General features: G+C 42.0%; 1 protein-coding gene across 1 annotated transcript in view; it reads right to left on the bottom strand.

Moving 5' to 3' along the window:
* ntrk3b (neurotrophic tyrosine kinase, receptor, type 3b) overlaps positions 1-18,604 on the bottom strand; it is a 236,294-nt gene that overhangs the window by 23,593 nt on the left and 194,097 nt on the right. Inside the window, exons 13-15 of the mRNA XM_085419039.1 lie at positions 10,676-10,806; positions 3,063-3,235; positions 962-1,205 (exon numbers count right to left, since the gene is read on the bottom strand). Coding sequence (XP_085275165.1) covers positions 962-1,205; positions 3,063-3,235; positions 10,676-10,806 — 548 coding nt within the window. The remainder of the gene's footprint in view (positions 1-961; positions 1,206-3,062; positions 3,236-10,675; positions 10,807-18,604) is intronic.

The raw sequence follows: 18,604 nt of genomic DNA, 5'->3' as shown, positions 1-18,604 counted from the left end.
AGTTTGAAGTCACACTTGAAATGAAAACATATATGTTTGTGTTTTAAATTTTACAGTGGTCTTCTCAACACTTTTCCTCAGCTTAACTTTATGAAACCCTTTTGCCCAATGAGAGCCCAGCCATTGAAAAGTACACACAGAATCTGGCAATAATTACTTCATAAGAACAACAAATAAGCTTAATCGCTCTTATGTCCGTTACACAGATTGTGGATGGACATGGACCCATGCACCAACTGCTAAAAGCATCTCCCCTCAAATTTCCTCAGACATTATTTCATGCGTGCAGAGCTGCTTACCCAGCAGGCAAGTACTTCATAACTGCTGGCGTTGCCCCAAGCAATGTCCGAACTGTCCCAGCTGTCACGCTGGGAAAACAGAATCAGGCGCACCTAAAGTCATTTCACAGGCCCAGGCTTTTTAAAGCAGCCAGATCTGTAGCAGCCATCACTCCACATATTTGTTCAGCAAAAATGCTAAATTCTTCAGCAAAGTAGTTGCCGCCTGGCATTCATCGTCGCTAATCGTGTTAAACAGTAGAGAAGACAGGAATTGGACGCTATATAAACAAGCCTTTAAGCATTAGGCTAGAGGCTCAGCAGGCTCATCTCATCTCATACCATGCTGCTAAACAGCTCCATCCTTGCCTGCATGTATAGCTGGCTGCGCAGTCCTGGGGCTGTATTATGGATGGGAGAGCTGATAACTCTCCTCAGAAAAGAAAAATTAAATAAAATGACGCAGCAGAGTAACACCCTTCACCCATTAGAAATATGTTTCTTACTAAGAGCTACAAAGGCTTTATTACAAGATAACATAGAGAAGAGGCCAAGTGAATATGGCAGAATTGTCTGAGGTGTGGAAAAAGTTTAAATCGTTTCGGCCTCACTCACGCTTGCAAACAGCTCTTTCTTTTAATCAAAAATAACAAGCGAACCAAACAATACCGGCTGACGCTTACCCTGTAGTAGTCACTGCTGTAGATGTCCCTGGACATGCCGAAGTCTCCAATCTTCACCAGCAGGCCGTTGCCCACCAGGCAGTTGCGGGTAGCCAGATCTCTGTGCACAAAGTGCTGGGAGGCCAGGTAAACCATGCCTGAGGCAATCTGGGTGGCAATGTGCAGCATCTGGGAAAGGCCCAGCTCTCCGTTGGACTGCAGTGGCTGGCCATCTACCAGGATCATGGCATCTGGGCCGTGGGCTCTGTATTACAAAGAATAGTGGATGATGATTTGATGTACTTGTATTTATATTGGTGGATTCTGGATAATGTTGACTTGAGCTCTGTGGTATTATTTTACAGTTAGACTTGAATTATCATGTTGTGTCCAGTCAAATTTGAAGGATGCAATTAAGACCAAAAACTCATCGGGAAGGTGTTTACTGAGCATAGATTAAGGCAGCTGAAGGGTTCTTTTCTCACAGACTTGTATACAACCAGACTTCTTTTTGCTCCAGAGGAGTCACCCCCTGCTGGCCATTTGAAAGAATGCAGGTTTAAAGCACAACAGTCTAATGCCCAAGCCATTCTCCAGCCTTGTCTTATGAAACCAACTTATTATTCATTAGAAAGTGAACTCTGTTATTTCTTCTCTCCTACTGTAAGTTTCATAGCTACACTTTAATTACTGGCTATAGGACCCTTTAGAGAACATTCTACATGTTGAACGAGCCTGCCTCTTTAAGAAGTAATCCAAAGCTCCTTATACTACTAATAAACCCTTATCCTGGCAATATATGTGCCTCTTTGTACCTATTGAGGATAATTACCATAATAAAGCGAGACTGTTAGAAATATTAACAAATGAACTATACTCTGCAAGCACTGCTTTACTGGCAGCGATAAACTGTTATGTGTCTGTTGTTTTTAATTCTGTGGTCGTAAGCTGTGAGCTTAGAGATTTTTTTCTTTGGCAAAAGTTTCATGTAAGCCAACTTGTCAGGAATTTTAACCAAGTCTCTGGATTTTCATCACAGGACTGTACATTTACCAGAACAGGTTGACTGCAGGTTTCTGGGTGACGATGAAGAACTCATTTCCTGTGAAGACTTCCTGCTGTTCTCATCACCTTCTCGTCACTTTGATTACAGACCAGGTGTCATGCAGGGAGGACTACCGCTCTCTCACTCTCTCGGCCTGTTTTTCCATCCCCAAGTCAGAATTTTATTGCAGCTCAATTTTCCTCTTGTTTTTAGTGTGTCTGTTATAATTTCACTCTGCTGTTGGCGGATTAGTAGTACTTTTTCTTTCGCCTTTCTGCTTCTTATTATACTTCACAGACATACAGTAATAGGTGAATAAGAGCAGGGTGCCCTGCTGCTTATCTGAAGGTTGAATTTGGACCTGCACGTTAGATCTTTGTATTCACTCCTATTGATTCCCTGCACATCTCATCTCTTAAATGTGACCAACAGGACCAACAGACCAAGAATCAGCTGCGTCTTGCACCTTGCATGAAAGAATTTCATCATTCGCGACATTGCCTTTCATTTCAGGAATGATTTCCCAACAGAAAGTCTTCACGCACTCTTGAATGCACACAGACATTCACACTCACACTCCATCGTAACATGTCATCTTTTCAACTATTGCTGAAATTTCAAAAACAAGATCGACCACACACACACACACACGTGCACGTGCATACACACTGCTGCTGCTGTGTACACTCTTGAAATAGCAGACTTCTTTCCCAGATTCCTTCTTTGCACACTGACATCAACTCCAGTGAAGCTTCCCATTACCAAAGAGCTTGCTGTACCGGCATCGTGTCACTTTTGTTGAAGCTTATCAGAGGTCACTTCCCTTGGTACAGTCTGACATTATGGAACAAAAGCACTAAAGCACTCGTGTTTGCTAACGCACAAAGCTGTGAAGCAAGCCGGATATTTGCGGCAGCTATTTCACAAAAGAATTTCAGGTTTTTAGTCTTACTTTCATTTACTGTACGTATTGTGAATGAGCCGGTGCGTAGTTCCAACATACTCGCACATATTTGCATTGTTAAGTTAACCTCCTAATTTCAAGAAATGTTCAATTTTCAATAATAAAAACTTTACCTGAGGAATTTGTTGAGGTCTCCATGTTTCATGTATTCGAACACCATAATGAGAGGGTCTCCATCTACGCACACGCCATAAAACTTAACAATGTGGTCATGCTGCAGGTTGGTCAGCAGCTCGGCCTCTCTCTGGAAGTCCTTCCTGGCTGACAGGTTGGGATCTTTAAGAGTCTGAAAGGAGAAATAAAAAAGTCAGATTTACATATTTTGAAAACTACACTGGTTTGTTATCCAGGATCTAAAAAAAATCATGAAGTCTTCATTTACGTGCCATTGGGGAATCAATCATCCTTTGCATCCTGTTGATACTTACTATTTACTTTACCAGTGAACGGTTTCATGGTTCTGAAAAAGATCTGCTAAATCTGCTAAATTTGAGTGATCAATCAATAGAAAATTGCTGCTTTTCCTGGTATCAGGCACTGACAGATACATTTTTATTAACACTTTAAAATGATCTACAGTATGGTGCATTAATTGCTACATGTTTAGCTCTGCCAGCAAAATAAGGCAACCACTTCAACAACAACATCAGAGAAAGCTCGCTTCAGCTTTTAGAGGATACAACTTTTTCTTGCCCTGATTGATTCAGGTTGGCTTCTGTCTTCCAAATGAGAATCATCCACTTAGTATGCTAGACTATCTGACAGTTTTAGTTAGTCCTTGATTCACCCTCACATGCCACCATGACCTTGACAACCCAGGTTTTGAGAGAAATTGCCTGCGTGGATTACCATGAAATCTGAGGACATAAGAACCTTCAAGGTTCCCAATAAAATAAATAAATAAATAAATAAATAAATAATAATTATGCTAATCAGCAAGGGTTAGCGAGATAAACTCAACTAGAGAACAAGCCAAATGTTATTTTCTAAACATCAGCATGTTTTTTTTTTCATTTCCTTTTTCTTATGCAGCAGAAATGAAAAGCTGGAGGCTGTTAAGTTTCAATTTACCAAACGAACAAGGGCACAATGAGATGATGTGTGTAAAATACTACTAGCCCGACCTGATATAGGTGTAAAATACATGTTGAAAATATGATATTTAATCCAAGTGGTCACATGCTTCATGTATGCCAGGAGTTATTATTTGTTTCCACTGAACTTTTACTGATGCACAAATATTTTTGTTCCTAAATAGAGATGGATGGAAGTTCACTTTTTGTCACTGTTAATTTGTCACTACAGTAATTTAAGAATTTATTTGCTCACTTTAAGCGCCGTACTTTTAGGAAATCAGCACTGAGATGCCATACAGGGAGTGCAGAATTATTAGGCAAATGAGTATTTTGTCCACATCATCCTCTTCATGCATGTTGTCTTACTCCAAGCTGTATAGGCTCGAAAGCCTACTACCAATTAAGCATATTAGGTGATGTGCATCGCTGTAATGAGAAGGGGTGTGGTCTAATGACATCAACACCCTATATCAGGTGTGCATAATTATTAGGCAACGTTCCTTTCCTTTGGCAAAATGGGTCAAAAGAAGGACTTGACAGGCTCAGAAAAGTCAAAAATAGTGAGATATCTTGCAGAGGGATGCAGCAGTCTCAAAATTGCAAAGCTTCTGAAGCGTGATCATCGACCAATCAAGCGTTTCATTCAAAATAGTCAACAGGGTCGCAAGAAGCGTGTGGAAAAACCAAGGCGCAAAATAACTGCCCATGAACTGAGAAAAGTCAAGCGTGCAGCTGCCAAGATGCCACCAGTTTGGCCATATTTCAGAGCTGCAACATCACTGGAATGCCCAAGAGCACAAGGTGTGCAATACTCAGAGACATGGCCAAGGTAAGAAAGGCTGAAAGACGACCACCACTGAACAAGACACACAAGCTGAAACGTCAAGACTGGGCCAAGAAATATCTCAAGACTGGTTTTTCTAAGGTTTTATGGACTGATGAAATGAGAGTGAGTCTTGATGGGCCAGATGGATGGGCCCGTGGCTGGATTGGTAAAGGGCAGAGAGCTCCAGTCCGACTCAGACGCCAGCAAGGTGGAGGTGGAGTACTGGTTTGGGCTGGTATCATCAAAGATGAGCTTGTGGGGCCTTTTCGGGTTGAGGATGGAGTCAAGCTCAACTCCCAGTCCTACTGCCAGTTTCTGGAAGACACCTTCTTCAAGCAGTGGTACAGGAAGAAGTCTGCATCCTTTAAGAAAAACATGATTTTCATGCAGGACAATGCTCCATCACACACGCGTCCAAGTACTCCACAGCGTGGCTGGCAAGAAAGGGTATAAAAGAAGAAAAACAAATGACATGGCCGCCTTGTTCACCTGATCTGAACCCCATTGAGAACCTGTGGTCCATCATCAAATGTGAGATTTACAAGGAGGGAAAACAGTACACCTCTCTGAACAGTGTCTGGGAGGCTGTGGTTGCTGCTGCACACAATGTTGATGGTGAACAGATCAAAACACTGACAGAATCCATGGATGGCAGGCTTTTGAGTGTCCTTGCAAAGAAAGGTGGCTATATTGGTCGCTGATTTGTTTGTTTTGTTTTTGAATGTCAGAAATGTATATTTGTGAATGTGGAGATGTTATATTGGTGTCACTGGTAAAAATAAATAATTGAAATGGGTATATATTTGTTTTTTGTTAAGTTGCCTAATAATTATGCACAGTAATAGTCACCTGCACACACAGATACCCCCCTAAAATAGCTAAAACTAAAAACTACTTCCAAAAACATTCAGCTTTGATATTAATGAGTTTTTTGGGTTCATTGAGAACATGGTTGTTGTTCAATAATAAAATTATTCCTCAAAAATACAACTTGCCTAATAATTCTGCACTCCCTGTAAAAGCAAGGAAGCATAGTTTCTTACAACAAATTGATGTGCCTTCTATATTGGACAGAATTTTTTGTTATTATCAAGGTAAAGCTTTTGCATTGTTGCAGTATGGGTGGACAAAATGTTCAGAGAGAAAAAGGAAGACTTCAGGGGTATTCCTATAACTACAGACGGAATCTGTATTTGCCTCTGGACCATTTAGTAAGGAACATTCAGTATGAAATGTCCTTGGTTCTGTACATCCTGAGAGTCAAGCAAATGGAGTAAGCATTACATACAATGGCACTTCTAAATAATATTAGTATTTTGAAAATAAAACAGAAAATTATTAATGAAGAACAAACCATGACCGGAGACAGTTGGTGTTGATGCATGTCCTGGTCTGCCTCCAACTTAAAACTTTCAAGTCTTTAAGGATCTGCTGTTAATATGCTGCTGCCAGATAGCTGTACTGCTCACAATACATCTTTCTACAAACAATTACAGCTGTCTGAGGAGTAGAGATGAACTCAATGTACACATTAATTGATTTGACTGGAAGTAAGATCAAGCAGGCAAATAAACTGAACTCATTTAAAGTCTAGACCACATAATTTTCTAAATCGTACTTGTTTCACAAATATCAAATAAATGCAATAATATATTACTGGTGCGTCTGCTGGAGGAGAAAAAAAGACTTTTGGCAGTTCATCAGCAACAGAAAAATAGGGAGTGTTGATTATCCTAGTCTCTTTAGCATTGGTTCCTGTTTTCCCAGCCTGCTGCTGACATTATTACAGATGGAATGACCTTGGCATGGAAATGCATTTACTCATATGTGCTCTTCTTGCAGTGAAATGCTAGAGGTGGTTGAGATGTACAGCAGAGTAGGTAAAATGGCCATAAAATTCTATTACCAAATCAAACCGCACTCTTAAGGAAATGTTTCTTGTCTGGGCATTCCTCCAAAACAATACCTTCAAAGTGCTTGAACACGATAAATTGAGGCAAAGCGCTGCAATGAATTTTCCCTTTGTTGACCTTTAAGAGAATTCAGAGAGCTGGTTCCTGCTTTCTCACAGGCAGGAGAATGTTCAGATGAAAATCCACATAGTATTCTGTTTTAAGGAGGTCAAGGTTTACTCACAAACTCATTTGCTAATTCTATAAGAGGGAGAAAAGAAAGTTACAGGCAGATACTCCATCACCTTCATCTGTACTATTTCACTTCTCTGTTGTCAAGGTCAGGGTGGTTTTCTCCCCCCCCCCCCCCTCTTTAGGTAGTTTTACTGAGTCCACAACCTCTTATTCACATGTTTTCCATTCAGACAACTCTTTATATTCACCCTGGGTGCTGCCAAGCACAACTTAATATTAAGCTTTGTGATGGCACACAGGGACAATGGTTTGAAATGCTTCAATCTCTTTAAAACAAATCATTAAATTCACAGGGGTATTAACTTTGCTCCGCTCGTTCTTCCATTTTGACAGATGCCGCTGGTCCCCTGACTGTTAGTAAGGCAGGTTCCAGATGGGAACAAAGACTAGAACTCCAGCAGACAGACACCAGATTCAATATCAGCATATTCATTCGGCTTTGCCTAAGACTGTGTCAGAATATGCACCTATGCCAGGTACATGGAAACTTAGCATAAGCAATAAAGAAAAGGATAATCGTGTAACCAGCACTCACAGTTAAGATAGTGACTTCCTTAGAGGAACTGTTGTGTGCTGTACCTTGTGTCATGTTTGTAATATAAGGAAAATAAACAGTTATTTTTGGTGCATTTGACTTTAACTTTGCCTGTAACTTTGCCAGAAAACTGGTGACATACCAGGAAGATAGACCACCCAGTAAATAAATAGACTCTCTCTGAAACCACAACTGGGTTTAAACACTTAAAGAACTTGTTACGGTTGTGCAACCCAGGAACTCATATTCCCTAATGATATCATCAGCTATCCTACTTTCTGAGTACCGATATCAAGGTTCTTACTGGAATGGTGTCCACTATGGCTGTGTAATTAAGTGCAGTCAGTTTGTGCACTGGGCTGTGATACACCATATGGACAAAAGTAGTGGGTCACCTACAGTTTACACCTACAGGAGCTGCTTGATCATTCCATGAACCATCACGGTGCACAGTTTTTGTGCTGATGTTAATGCCAGAGGAGGCTTGGAATTCTGCAGTTAGTGAGTCAGCAGAGCCTCACTGACTTTTACACACTACGTGCCTCAGCACTCGGCTATCCTGCTCTGTGCAGTAAGTCTGTGCAGTGTGCCTTTCTGTGTGGCTGAGTTACTGCGGTTGCTGAACGATTCCACTTAGTAATAATACACCTTACAGCCGATGGTGAAAGAAATATTATCAGTCACATCAATCATTCAATCACATCACTTGTTGCAACATTGGCATCCTGTTACTGTAACACATTCAAATTCAGTGAAAGAATGGCCCATTCTCCCACAAATGTTTTCAAAGGATTGCATGAAAGGGTGCTTAATTTTGTGCACCTGTGGCAACAGGACTGAAAAAAGAAACACCTGAATTTCAAGTTTAATACTTTTGTTGATTTATTGTGTTTAGTGAGCAGCTCGCAATCTTTATGTTGTTGGATAAATTTATTTGTTTCCATTTTGGCTTTATTTTTCTTCCCAGTGCAACAGGGAGTTGCACAGGTGAGCTTATTTAATAAGCTTCAGAGATGCTTGTTGACCCTCGTGAGAATGGCAGTATGAGCCCAATGCGACATCACAACTGTTGGTGTGTGCACTACACTTTGGTTGTGCATCTCTAGATTTTTGTAATTTTTATTATCATGCCATTGAAGCATCCCTACAAGAGGTCAGAGTTTATCAAATGGCAAAGCGGAAGATACTGCAATAATTTGAAAAGATGAGACTTTCTAGAGGGAACTAGAACTCGTTTGGCTCTCGGTGAAGGCAGTCGCACTTTTCTCCTCTCCTCCTTCCCCTTATCTTCAATGCTTAGCCTCTTGTGTCCTTGTCTTGTCTCGTGTGTATTACTTTCCCTGGAACACTCTCTCACAGTCTGTTCTCTAAAACCTAAAAGAGAATTATGGATTTGATCAACTGGTCTCTGAATGCTATTGACACCCTTTTCTCAACGAGAAGTCTGGGCTCGGGAGAGCCCGAGTGCCCTGGAGGGACTTTCCCTGCCGGATACACGATGGACGGGTGGCAGAAATGGAGGATCGTGTGCCTGGCGGGACTGTCGATCGAGGACGCTGAAGATATCTATCTATTCGGAACCATGATACCAGGGTTCTTGCTGATCGGAGCTGGCTTGGCCCTGGCATATCGGAGAATTAAGAAAGCGGAACTGGCTGTTCAAAACCCCCCCAAGGCTGCCCGCTGGGATTGAAACGATGGGACGAGGTGCAACTTCTCAGAATGGGCTCACTGAAGACCTTGGAGACGCTTACAGCTGCCGTGAATACTCAGAATAAGACCTCTGAGCGTATATTGGGTTACATCAAGGAAAAGGCCGCTCAGAATAACATCTCTGAACGAAAGTTGGATTACATCGTGGAATAACTCACTGCAGTCGTGAGTTCTCAGAATCAGCTCTCTGAGCACAAGAATGACAAGACCACGGAGCGCAAGTTTGATAACATCATGGAGAAGCTCGCGGTTCTCCAACGGGAGATTGAGAGACCAGTGTCAGAGTGTTAAAGAGCAGCTTTGAAATTCTCATGACTGTTCTTCCCACTCTATGCAAGGCCACCTGGGTTGGCTGGTAGACTGTTTACTTAGCCTGATAGGGCAGAGGACACTGTCTCAGCTGAACTATGGACACGCACACACATACATTTACACTAATAAGCACTCGCACATCCCCCTTCCGCTTCCAATGCCTTCGATGCTTGTTGCCTCCTGGGAACACGAGGCGGGTCTGGCCTGCGCTAGAGAGTTGGCGCAGTGGCAGGATGGCTGCTGTGTTGCCTGGGATTACTCCTTATCCCCTAATGTTGTGCTGTGGACATTTATGTGCTTTCTGTGCAGAGGAGTTTTTTTGTTTCCTGTTCTCATGCTGTCCTCCTATAGCCCAGCATGAGTAGAGGTCTCTTTTTTTCCTCTTGTACTTTCCCATTGTAGTGTACATTTCAGTGTTTTTTCTGTAATGCAACCGCTCTCTGACTTGTATCCCCATGTGATGTCTGTGTTGTGTGTGTATGGTCGAGGGGCGGGTTCATTCCACTGCAGGGCAACCTGCCACTGCATGTGGCGAATAAAATTTGAACTTGAACTTTAATAACTTTGTAAAGGTACCCCTGTACCAGTGCTGATGCAGGGGAATGGCAACACCCATTGTTCAGGCAAAGAAATCTGCAAGTCTTCAGTGCAGAATGGGCAATGCTGAATGGGTACGGGGCTGTGGGGACCTTACAAATAGCACAGGAAACAACCATAAACTCGGCTCAAAAGAGGTCATCATAGCCACTTGAGTTTAGAAGTCATCAGTTTTGAATTTGGGGCATTTTCCTCGCCCATTAGATTACGAAATGCAAAGAAAAACATTTTGTATTGTATTAAAAATTAAATCAGTGATGGATTACCTAATTTGAATATTTTTTACTGAGGTAGGCTCATAGAAGCTAGAGCAGTCACTGTCTGGTGGCAAATGAAAATTCCACACTTGCTTTGGTTTTCACTTTCAGAAGCTACCTCCAGTCTTTTAAGTATGTTTTACACTAACCAGCAGCTGCTGAAAGGTTCATATTTACAAAAATAAGAATCTCACACAATGTTCAGCCATTACTGCAATCCTCTTTGTAACACTCAGACACACAGCTAACCACTTAAAACGTACCTTAACGGCCACCAGCATCTTGTCCTTAGTGGGACTGAGGTTGTAACATTCTGCCAAGAAGACTTTACCGAAGGCTCCCTCGCCCAGCTCTCTTTTCAGGATGATGTCTCTCCGCTTTATATGCTGGACAACTAAAACCAAAGAAGAAGAAATGATGACAGATTTTAAAAAAACAATAACTTTTTTGAGAATTTCAGTTAGACTTTCAGACATTTTTATGTGTTTAATCGCACAGAAAACGTGTTACATTGGCAGTGAAATGCTTTTATCAAATCAAAATGTTACCAATAACTAAACTAAAAAGGAAGGAAGTTGTAAGGCAGAGAAGGGGAGACAGAACATAAACAGTATTACTGCACTGGAAGCTGGACATGCAGCTATATTGCAGTATTTTAAATTCCAGACAAGTTGGCAAGATTTCTACAGAAATATTCGTGCTGACCCACAGGGTGGTGTTTACAAAAACTGGCACCAGACATCTTAAAACCAGTGTTTTCTGTAATGGTGAAAGCATTAAAAAATATACTGAATATTTCAATATTTTTCTCCAAGTGTGATCCACCTCCAGCAAGATGTATGATAGTGTCAAACTGCAAGGAAAAATGTTTTATCTAACTTTGGAGCTACTCAAAGAACACTTGGAGCATTACAGTTCAAGTGGTTTTAAATCTTAGAAGTGCAAATAAACTGCCAGGTGACACTGGACCTGCTGAGCTATAAATCTCTTATCTGGATTCCTCGGTTTTACTGTCGCCACTGAAACGCCACAGGAGGACATTTTCTAATGAGAACAGAATTGTAAAATTTTACTCTTTGAGGAACATAAAACAACTGGCTGAGCAGAGCGGGAGAAAGCAACGTCTTTGTCTTTTTCTGTTACCTGTAATAACTTACTTTAGAGGGATATCTTTAGAGTTACGAGGTAGTAAAGTCGGTATATTTTTCTGTTGAGCGTGTGACCTTAGATCATTTTCACCCCTTTTTGCAATTGCTTGCAATATTTGTGAACCTAGAATGGAGGCTTATTCTTCTATTGATTGGCCTGGTGGAAAACGGGTGGATCTTGACTTTTGTCCGCAAAATAACAGGCTGAATAACTCAAAAGGAGATACAGGAAAAGGTAGAAATAGCACGACAGAAAGCTCTGTATGAAAGAGCTGGTGAGGCGTAGGAGTTGCTGGCTTCTGATAGACCTACTCGATGTGCCTCAGTACAAATACTGATCACACAGTTTCACAACAGATATATATATATATATATATATATATATATATATATATATATATATATATATTAGGGGTGCAACGATACTCGTATCGATGTTGAACCGTTCGATACAGTGCTTTCGGTTCGGTACGCATATGTATCGAAAAATACAAAATTTGTAATTTATTTTATCAACTTTCCTTCTGACAATGCTGTCTGTGTTGAGCGCTCAGTGAATCTGCGTTCGACTACTCCGCCTAGGCTGCACTGTCAAGCGCAGATCCGCTGAGCGTTCAACACAGACAGCATTGCCAGAAGGAAGAGCGCAGGGCAAGCTAGCAAGACAGAAGTTAAGCTCTCCTTGCAACATGGCAAATTGAACCTCATTCAGGGGCCCGTTCTTCGTACGTCGCTTACTACATCCAAGATCAAATGACACATCCAAGACCAAATCATCGCGCTAACCGTGAGCTCGCTAATCCGGTTCTCCGAACACACCTGCTGTTGACGATTAGTACAGCTGGATGAAGTAATGTGAGATCACTGGGTGTCGTAAAAGGGGCTACGCATCGATAGTAGAAACATTGATCGGCAACCCTCTGATTGGTCGGCGAAAATGTCGAAGGAGCGCGCTCGGTATTTTTCGGCAGCAGAGCAAGAACTCTTGAGTGAGGGATTTCAGGAGTTTCAGAGTTTAATTAAAACGCAAGGGAACACTGCAAAGGCTGCAAAAGCAAGGAGAGAGGGCTGGCAGAAAGTTGCTGACAAATTAAACTCGTAAGTAATTTAATAATAATAATGGAGTGGATTGATATAGCGCTTTTCAAGGCACCCAAAGCGCATGACAATGCCACTATTCATTCACTCTCACATTCACACACTGGTGGAGGCAGCTACAGGTGTAGCCACAGCTGCCCTGGGGCAGACTGACAGAAGCCAGGCTGTCATATCGCGCCATCGGCCCCTCTGGCCAACACCAGTAGGCGGTAGGGTAGATTTATCATATCACACTATATTATCCAATATTATATTACATTATATTATATTATGTTATATTATATCCCCTTTCACATTAGAGCCACAACAGGACCCACTAGAACATGGGAACAAGTAAAAGTGAAATATAAGAATATTCTACAGAATGGTAATATTTATCACTTATATTGCTTTTAGTCTCTTGCAAAGAAACCCTGAAATATTCTGTTTATTTGTTCATAACAGCAACCAAGAAAAGGGCAGAGCAAAAAAAGACAGGTGGTGGTCCTGCACCCCCTCGTCAACAAGTTGGTTAAGTAAATAATACCCTCACGGGAAAATCGATATCTCTCTATGAGCACACTGTCGCGCTGAGCTAAAGGATCCTGTCTGTCCCGCAATATACGCTGAATTCTGAGGACTCTCCTTATCAATCTTGCACCTTCCGCAATGGGTTGCTCGTGTAAACGGACAGGACATGGCTGCGACAGGCTTCCCAAATCCACCTTCGCTTTTATAGCCGTGGTCTCTCATCTTGCTTACACGAAGTAATTTGCAATTACTACTCTGAAATATGAATTACATCTGTAATAATCACATACATGTAATAGAATGATTAATAGTACATTTCCCTTTTTTAGGAAATGACCTGTATGTATCTGTGTGAAATCAATAAAAGGATCAAGTGCTGCATTATCTTTGGTTACATTGATGTTATTTATTTATGGTGAAACAGTGGTGGAATATCGCTGTTGCTTTCGTATAAATGAAGCGGACATACCTGCGTGGCCGCGATCTAATCCTGTTTACATAAAGTAAACCTGCTCCCGAGCAGGTTTACGCTTTTGGCTCTGTTGCTATGACAGCAAGTCCCGGATGAGCTTCGGGGAACCGAACGATCCAGGATCGTCAACAATCAAATCCAGCTAACTTACTTAGCGAGGTATGAAGAACGGGCCCCAGATCTGGCGTTTGGAATTATTTTGGTTTTCATGTGACGTATGACCCTGAAGGTAAGCACGTCATGGACTAAAGTAAAACAGTATGTTGGATGTGCCACGCAATGCTCAATTACATGGGTGGGAACTAGTGTGTTAGCACAGTTAGCTCGTGTTGGCCGTCTAGCCCCACACACGGGGCGATCAGGGGTAGCTCGTTAACGGAGATTTGCCGTGTTGTGGCGTTAACGTCATTTCAACGAGATTAACGCTGACAGCACTAGTGGGAACACAATGAATATGACTGCACATTTACGCCGACATCATCCTAGTGCAAAGACAAGTGGAAGCAGACAAAAACAACAAGCATGCATGCTACAAACTTTACCCGAGTCATTTAGACAGCCGTTAGCACATGATTCTCCTTATGGGGACCTGATATGTTTAATATTGTGGCGAGCTCAGACAAGGAGGAGACGGAGGTGTCGTTTGGTCTTGCTTCCCGTGAGCTAGCCAGCCGTTTATCGACATCTGCAGAAGAACACTGCCGCTAGCTAACTGCTCAGCGCGGCAACCGCACAGCAACAACAACAACACCACACAGGGCGCCCTCTGACCCCGGAAGGACACACCGTCGCAGCGAGAGGGCGTCACCCGTCACTATGGCAAACATAAATAAAACATAACTGTACAAACAGAACCCTGAACAGCCCTGACCCGCTACATAGCCCCCACCTAAGGGGTCTTGCAAATGTCCAGGTGCCTTCTTTTGGCGCACCGGCCGGTCACGACCGGCGGGGGAAAAGTCACTCGGGTCAGAACATGGGGTGCCACCATCATCCCACTTCTGACACCAATGTGGCGAGCTCAGACAAGGAGGAGACGGAGGTGTCGTTTGGTCTTGCTTCCCGTGAGCTAGCCAGGGAGCACAGCCGTTTATTGACATCTGCAGAAGAACACTGCCGCTAGCTAACTGCTCAGCGCGGCAACCGCACAGCAACAACAACAACACCACACAGGGCGCCCATGTGGAAATGTACATACAATTAATATCAGACTCCACCAACAAAAAGGCTCTCAAAACAATATATGTATGTGAATTTTTGCGTGTATTCCTATAATTGTTACCTTTTTCTTTTACCCTTGGCTTTTTGTGTTCATGTTCTGTTGTTTTGTATACTTCATCTGTTCGTATGTTGTATACTCATTGTTTGTTAAATAAAGTAAAAAAACAAACAAACACACAGGGCGCCCTCTGACCCCGGAAGGACACACCGTCGCAGCGAGAGGGCGTCACCCGTCACTATGGCAACATAAACAAAACATAACTGTACAAACAGAACCCCGAACAGCCCTGACCCGCTACAATATGCTGCTGAGAATATAGCCCAGAAGAAGTGTATAGTATAGCTTTTATTTTGGAAAGCGCCATTTCTCTGTAATAAACTCTCTTTTCCAAAGATGAGTGATTCCTCAATTCATTTTTTAAATTACTTTTGTTTCAGCAACATTAAATTTAAAAACTGTACTTTTGAGTTAAAATATATATTTATAAGTTTAATAAATGACAAATTAAAAAGGCATGAACATTTTTTTGTATCGAAAAAATATCGAACCGTGGCACCAAAGTATCGAACCGAACCGAGAATTTTGTGTATCGTTGCACCCATATATTATATATATATATATATATATATATATATATATATATATATATATATATATATATTAGGGGTGCAACGATATTCGTATCGATATTGAACCGTTCGATACAGTGCTTTCGGTTCGGTACGCATATGTATCGAACAATACAACATTTGTAATTTATTTTATCAATTTTCCTTCTGACGATGCTGTCTGTGTTGAGCGCTCAGTGAATCTGTGTTCGACTACTCCGCCTAGGCTGCACTGTCGAGCGCAGATCCACTGAGCGCTCAACACAGACAGCATAGTCAGAAGGAAGAGCGCAGGGCACCTCCCCCACCCTCATTCAGTTCTGGCGTTTGGAATTATTTTGGTTTTCATGTGACGTATGACCCTGAAGGTAAGCGAGTCATGGACTAAAGTAAAACAGTATGTTGGATGTGCCATGCAATGCTCAATTACATTGGTGTGAACTAGTGTGCTAGCGCAGTTAGCTCGTTAACGTGTTGGCCGTCTAGCCCCATGCACGGAGCGATCGGCGGTAGCTCGTTAACGGAGATTTGCCGTGTTGTGGCGTTAAGGTCATTTCAACGAGATTAACCTGAAAGCACTAGTGGGAACACGACGAATATGACTGCACATTTACGCCGACATCATCCTAGTGCAAAGACAAGTGGAAGCAGACAAAAAAAAGCAAGCATGCTACTAACTTTAGCCGAGTCATTTAGACAGCTGTTAGCACATGATTCTCCTTATGCTGCTGAGAATATAGCCCAGAAGAAGCGGATAGTATAGCTTTTATTTTGGAAAGAGCCATTTCTCTGTAATAAACTCTCTTTTCCAAAGATGAGTGATTCCTCAATCAGATACAGGGCTCGCAATATCGCTAGCCCGACGTCCTGGAGCTAGCGATTTTTTTCAGTCGGGCTACCAAAATCTATCTCTTCCCTGCCCGTCGGGCTATTGTAGGAAAAATATATGTCAATGCTTTTGCATTCTTTCAGAAATGTAGCTGGGTAATTATGTCATTGGCATCGGTGAGCCACTGTCAATATGTGACATATTGAAGTCGCGTTTGAATTTGCGCTTGTTTTTTTGCTTTCACTTTGCAATCGTGCGAACTGTGTATAGAGAGCGACAGCACTGATCTGTGAGTGATGATAATTTGTGCACCAATTCCTCTGACATCGTCTTATTAATCGTTAGCTTACTATGCAAACATGACAAGTGAAATCTCCCGCAGCTTAAACATGTGAGAGGTTGATCGCGCAGAGAATCGCTGAGCTTATGTGAGTGAGTGTGTAAAAGCATTTCAGTTCTGCTGAGCCAAATAAGACAGGTCGGGGTGAAGAAGTGACAGCCAAAGAAAAGCTTACCACAAAACGGAGAAGTTATGACAAATCAGACTATAAGGCAAAAAGAAAGTGCAGCTTTATGGTTTCATGGACAAAAGAATTTCTGTGGCTGCAATATGACGAGCTAAATAACCAGGGCTGCACATAAGTGGTCCGCAGGTGCGCATTCGCTGTCAAAATAAAAAACGCGCACAAGGGTTAGGGTTAAATTTAAAAACTGTACTTTTGAGTTAAAATATATATTTATAATTTTAATAAATGACAAATTAAAAATGCATGAACATTTTTTTGTATCGAAAAAATATCGAACCGTGACACCAAAGTATCGAACCGAACCGTGAATTTTGTGTATCGTTGCACCCCTAATATATATATATATATATATATATATAAAAAAACACCCAGCACGCCCCTGCGGGCGGTTTATCCTTCAAGCTCGGGTCCTCTACCAGAGGCCTGGGAGCTTGAGGGTCCTGCGCAGTATCTTAGCTGTTCCCAGGACTGCGCTCTTCTGGACAGAGATCTCCGATGTTATTCCCGGGATCTGCTGGAGCCACTCGCCTAGCTTGGGAGTCACCGCACCTAGTGCTCCGATTACCACGGGGACCACCGTTACCTTCACCCTCCACATCCTCTCGAGCTCTTCTCTGAGCCCTTGGTATTTCTCCAGCTTCTCGTGTTCCTTCTTCCTGATATTGCTGTCATTCGGAACCGCTACATCGATCACTACGGCCGTCTTCTTCTGTTTGTCTACCACCACTATGTCCGGTTGGTTAGCCACCACCATTTTGTCCGTCTGTATCTGGAAGTCCCACAGGATCTTAGCTCGGTCATTCTCCACCACCCTTGGGGGCATCTCCCATTTTGACCTCGGGACTTCCAGATTATACTCGGCACAGATGTTCCTGTACACTATGCCGGCCACTTGGTTATGGCGTTCCATGTATGCCTTGCCTGCTAGCATCTTGCACCCTGCTGTTATGTGCTGGATTGTCTCTGGGGCATCTTTACACAGCCTGCACCTGGGGTCTTGCCTGGTGTGATAGACCCCATATATATATATATATATCATACAAGGCTGGTGGTCATAGCTTGCAGTGTACAGAATTTCTCCTTGCTATTAAATATGAATAAAGTAAAAGCTTAGCAGCAAAAACAGTACCACAGATGAATGCGCAAAAAAAAAAATTAGAGGTGAACACCAAAATCAGATAACAACTAACAACGTGCAAATGGTGTTTTCCAGGAATTACTATACAAGATTTAAAATACTAATCAAATACCACTACCAATACTAATTGTTATGTACTAATCTTTATGTACAAATGAATGCTTGTTTTGAGTGGAATGTTGCACTACATGTTTGCTCTGTAGACAATGAATGAATGGTTACCATAAGGCTTGTGTTTTATCTTTTACCTTCTGTAACAGAGTCTGTATATTTGCAGGTATTAACGGTCCTTGGACAGTCATGTTCCGGTATGTGCAATAATAATAGACCATGATGCTTGTGGGACTGACGCAGTATTCTCAAAGTACATTTTCAGCCTTCCTATTTATTCTTGTTAGATAAATCACAGAGTCTAATATGTCCTCAGTGGACAAGTAGACTTCCTGGAATTGAATCCACCCTCCATCTGTGTTCTTCGTTTGAATCGCACTTGATGGTTATACGGGGGAAAGTATGTCTCTGAGGACTCAATTGCACAAGGTTATATGTAGAGAAACACTTATGTCTGCAGATAGAGAATAAGCTATTGCATCTGTTCTCCTAAGACTGCTGGATCTCTTTCTCTAAATGAAGAGTTTAA

Source organism: Rhamphochromis longiceps, linkage group LG1 (genome assembly GCF_057381845.1).
Source record: "Rhamphochromis longiceps isolate RC_006_pf linkage group LG1, R_longiceps_female_GT1.1, whole genome shotgun sequence".
Lineage (NCBI taxonomy): Eukaryota > Metazoa > Chordata > Actinopteri > Cichliformes > Cichlidae > Rhamphochromis > Rhamphochromis longiceps.
The sequence above is the reverse complement of the archived record's forward strand: the minus strand, read 5'-3'. Positions and strand labels throughout refer to the sequence as shown.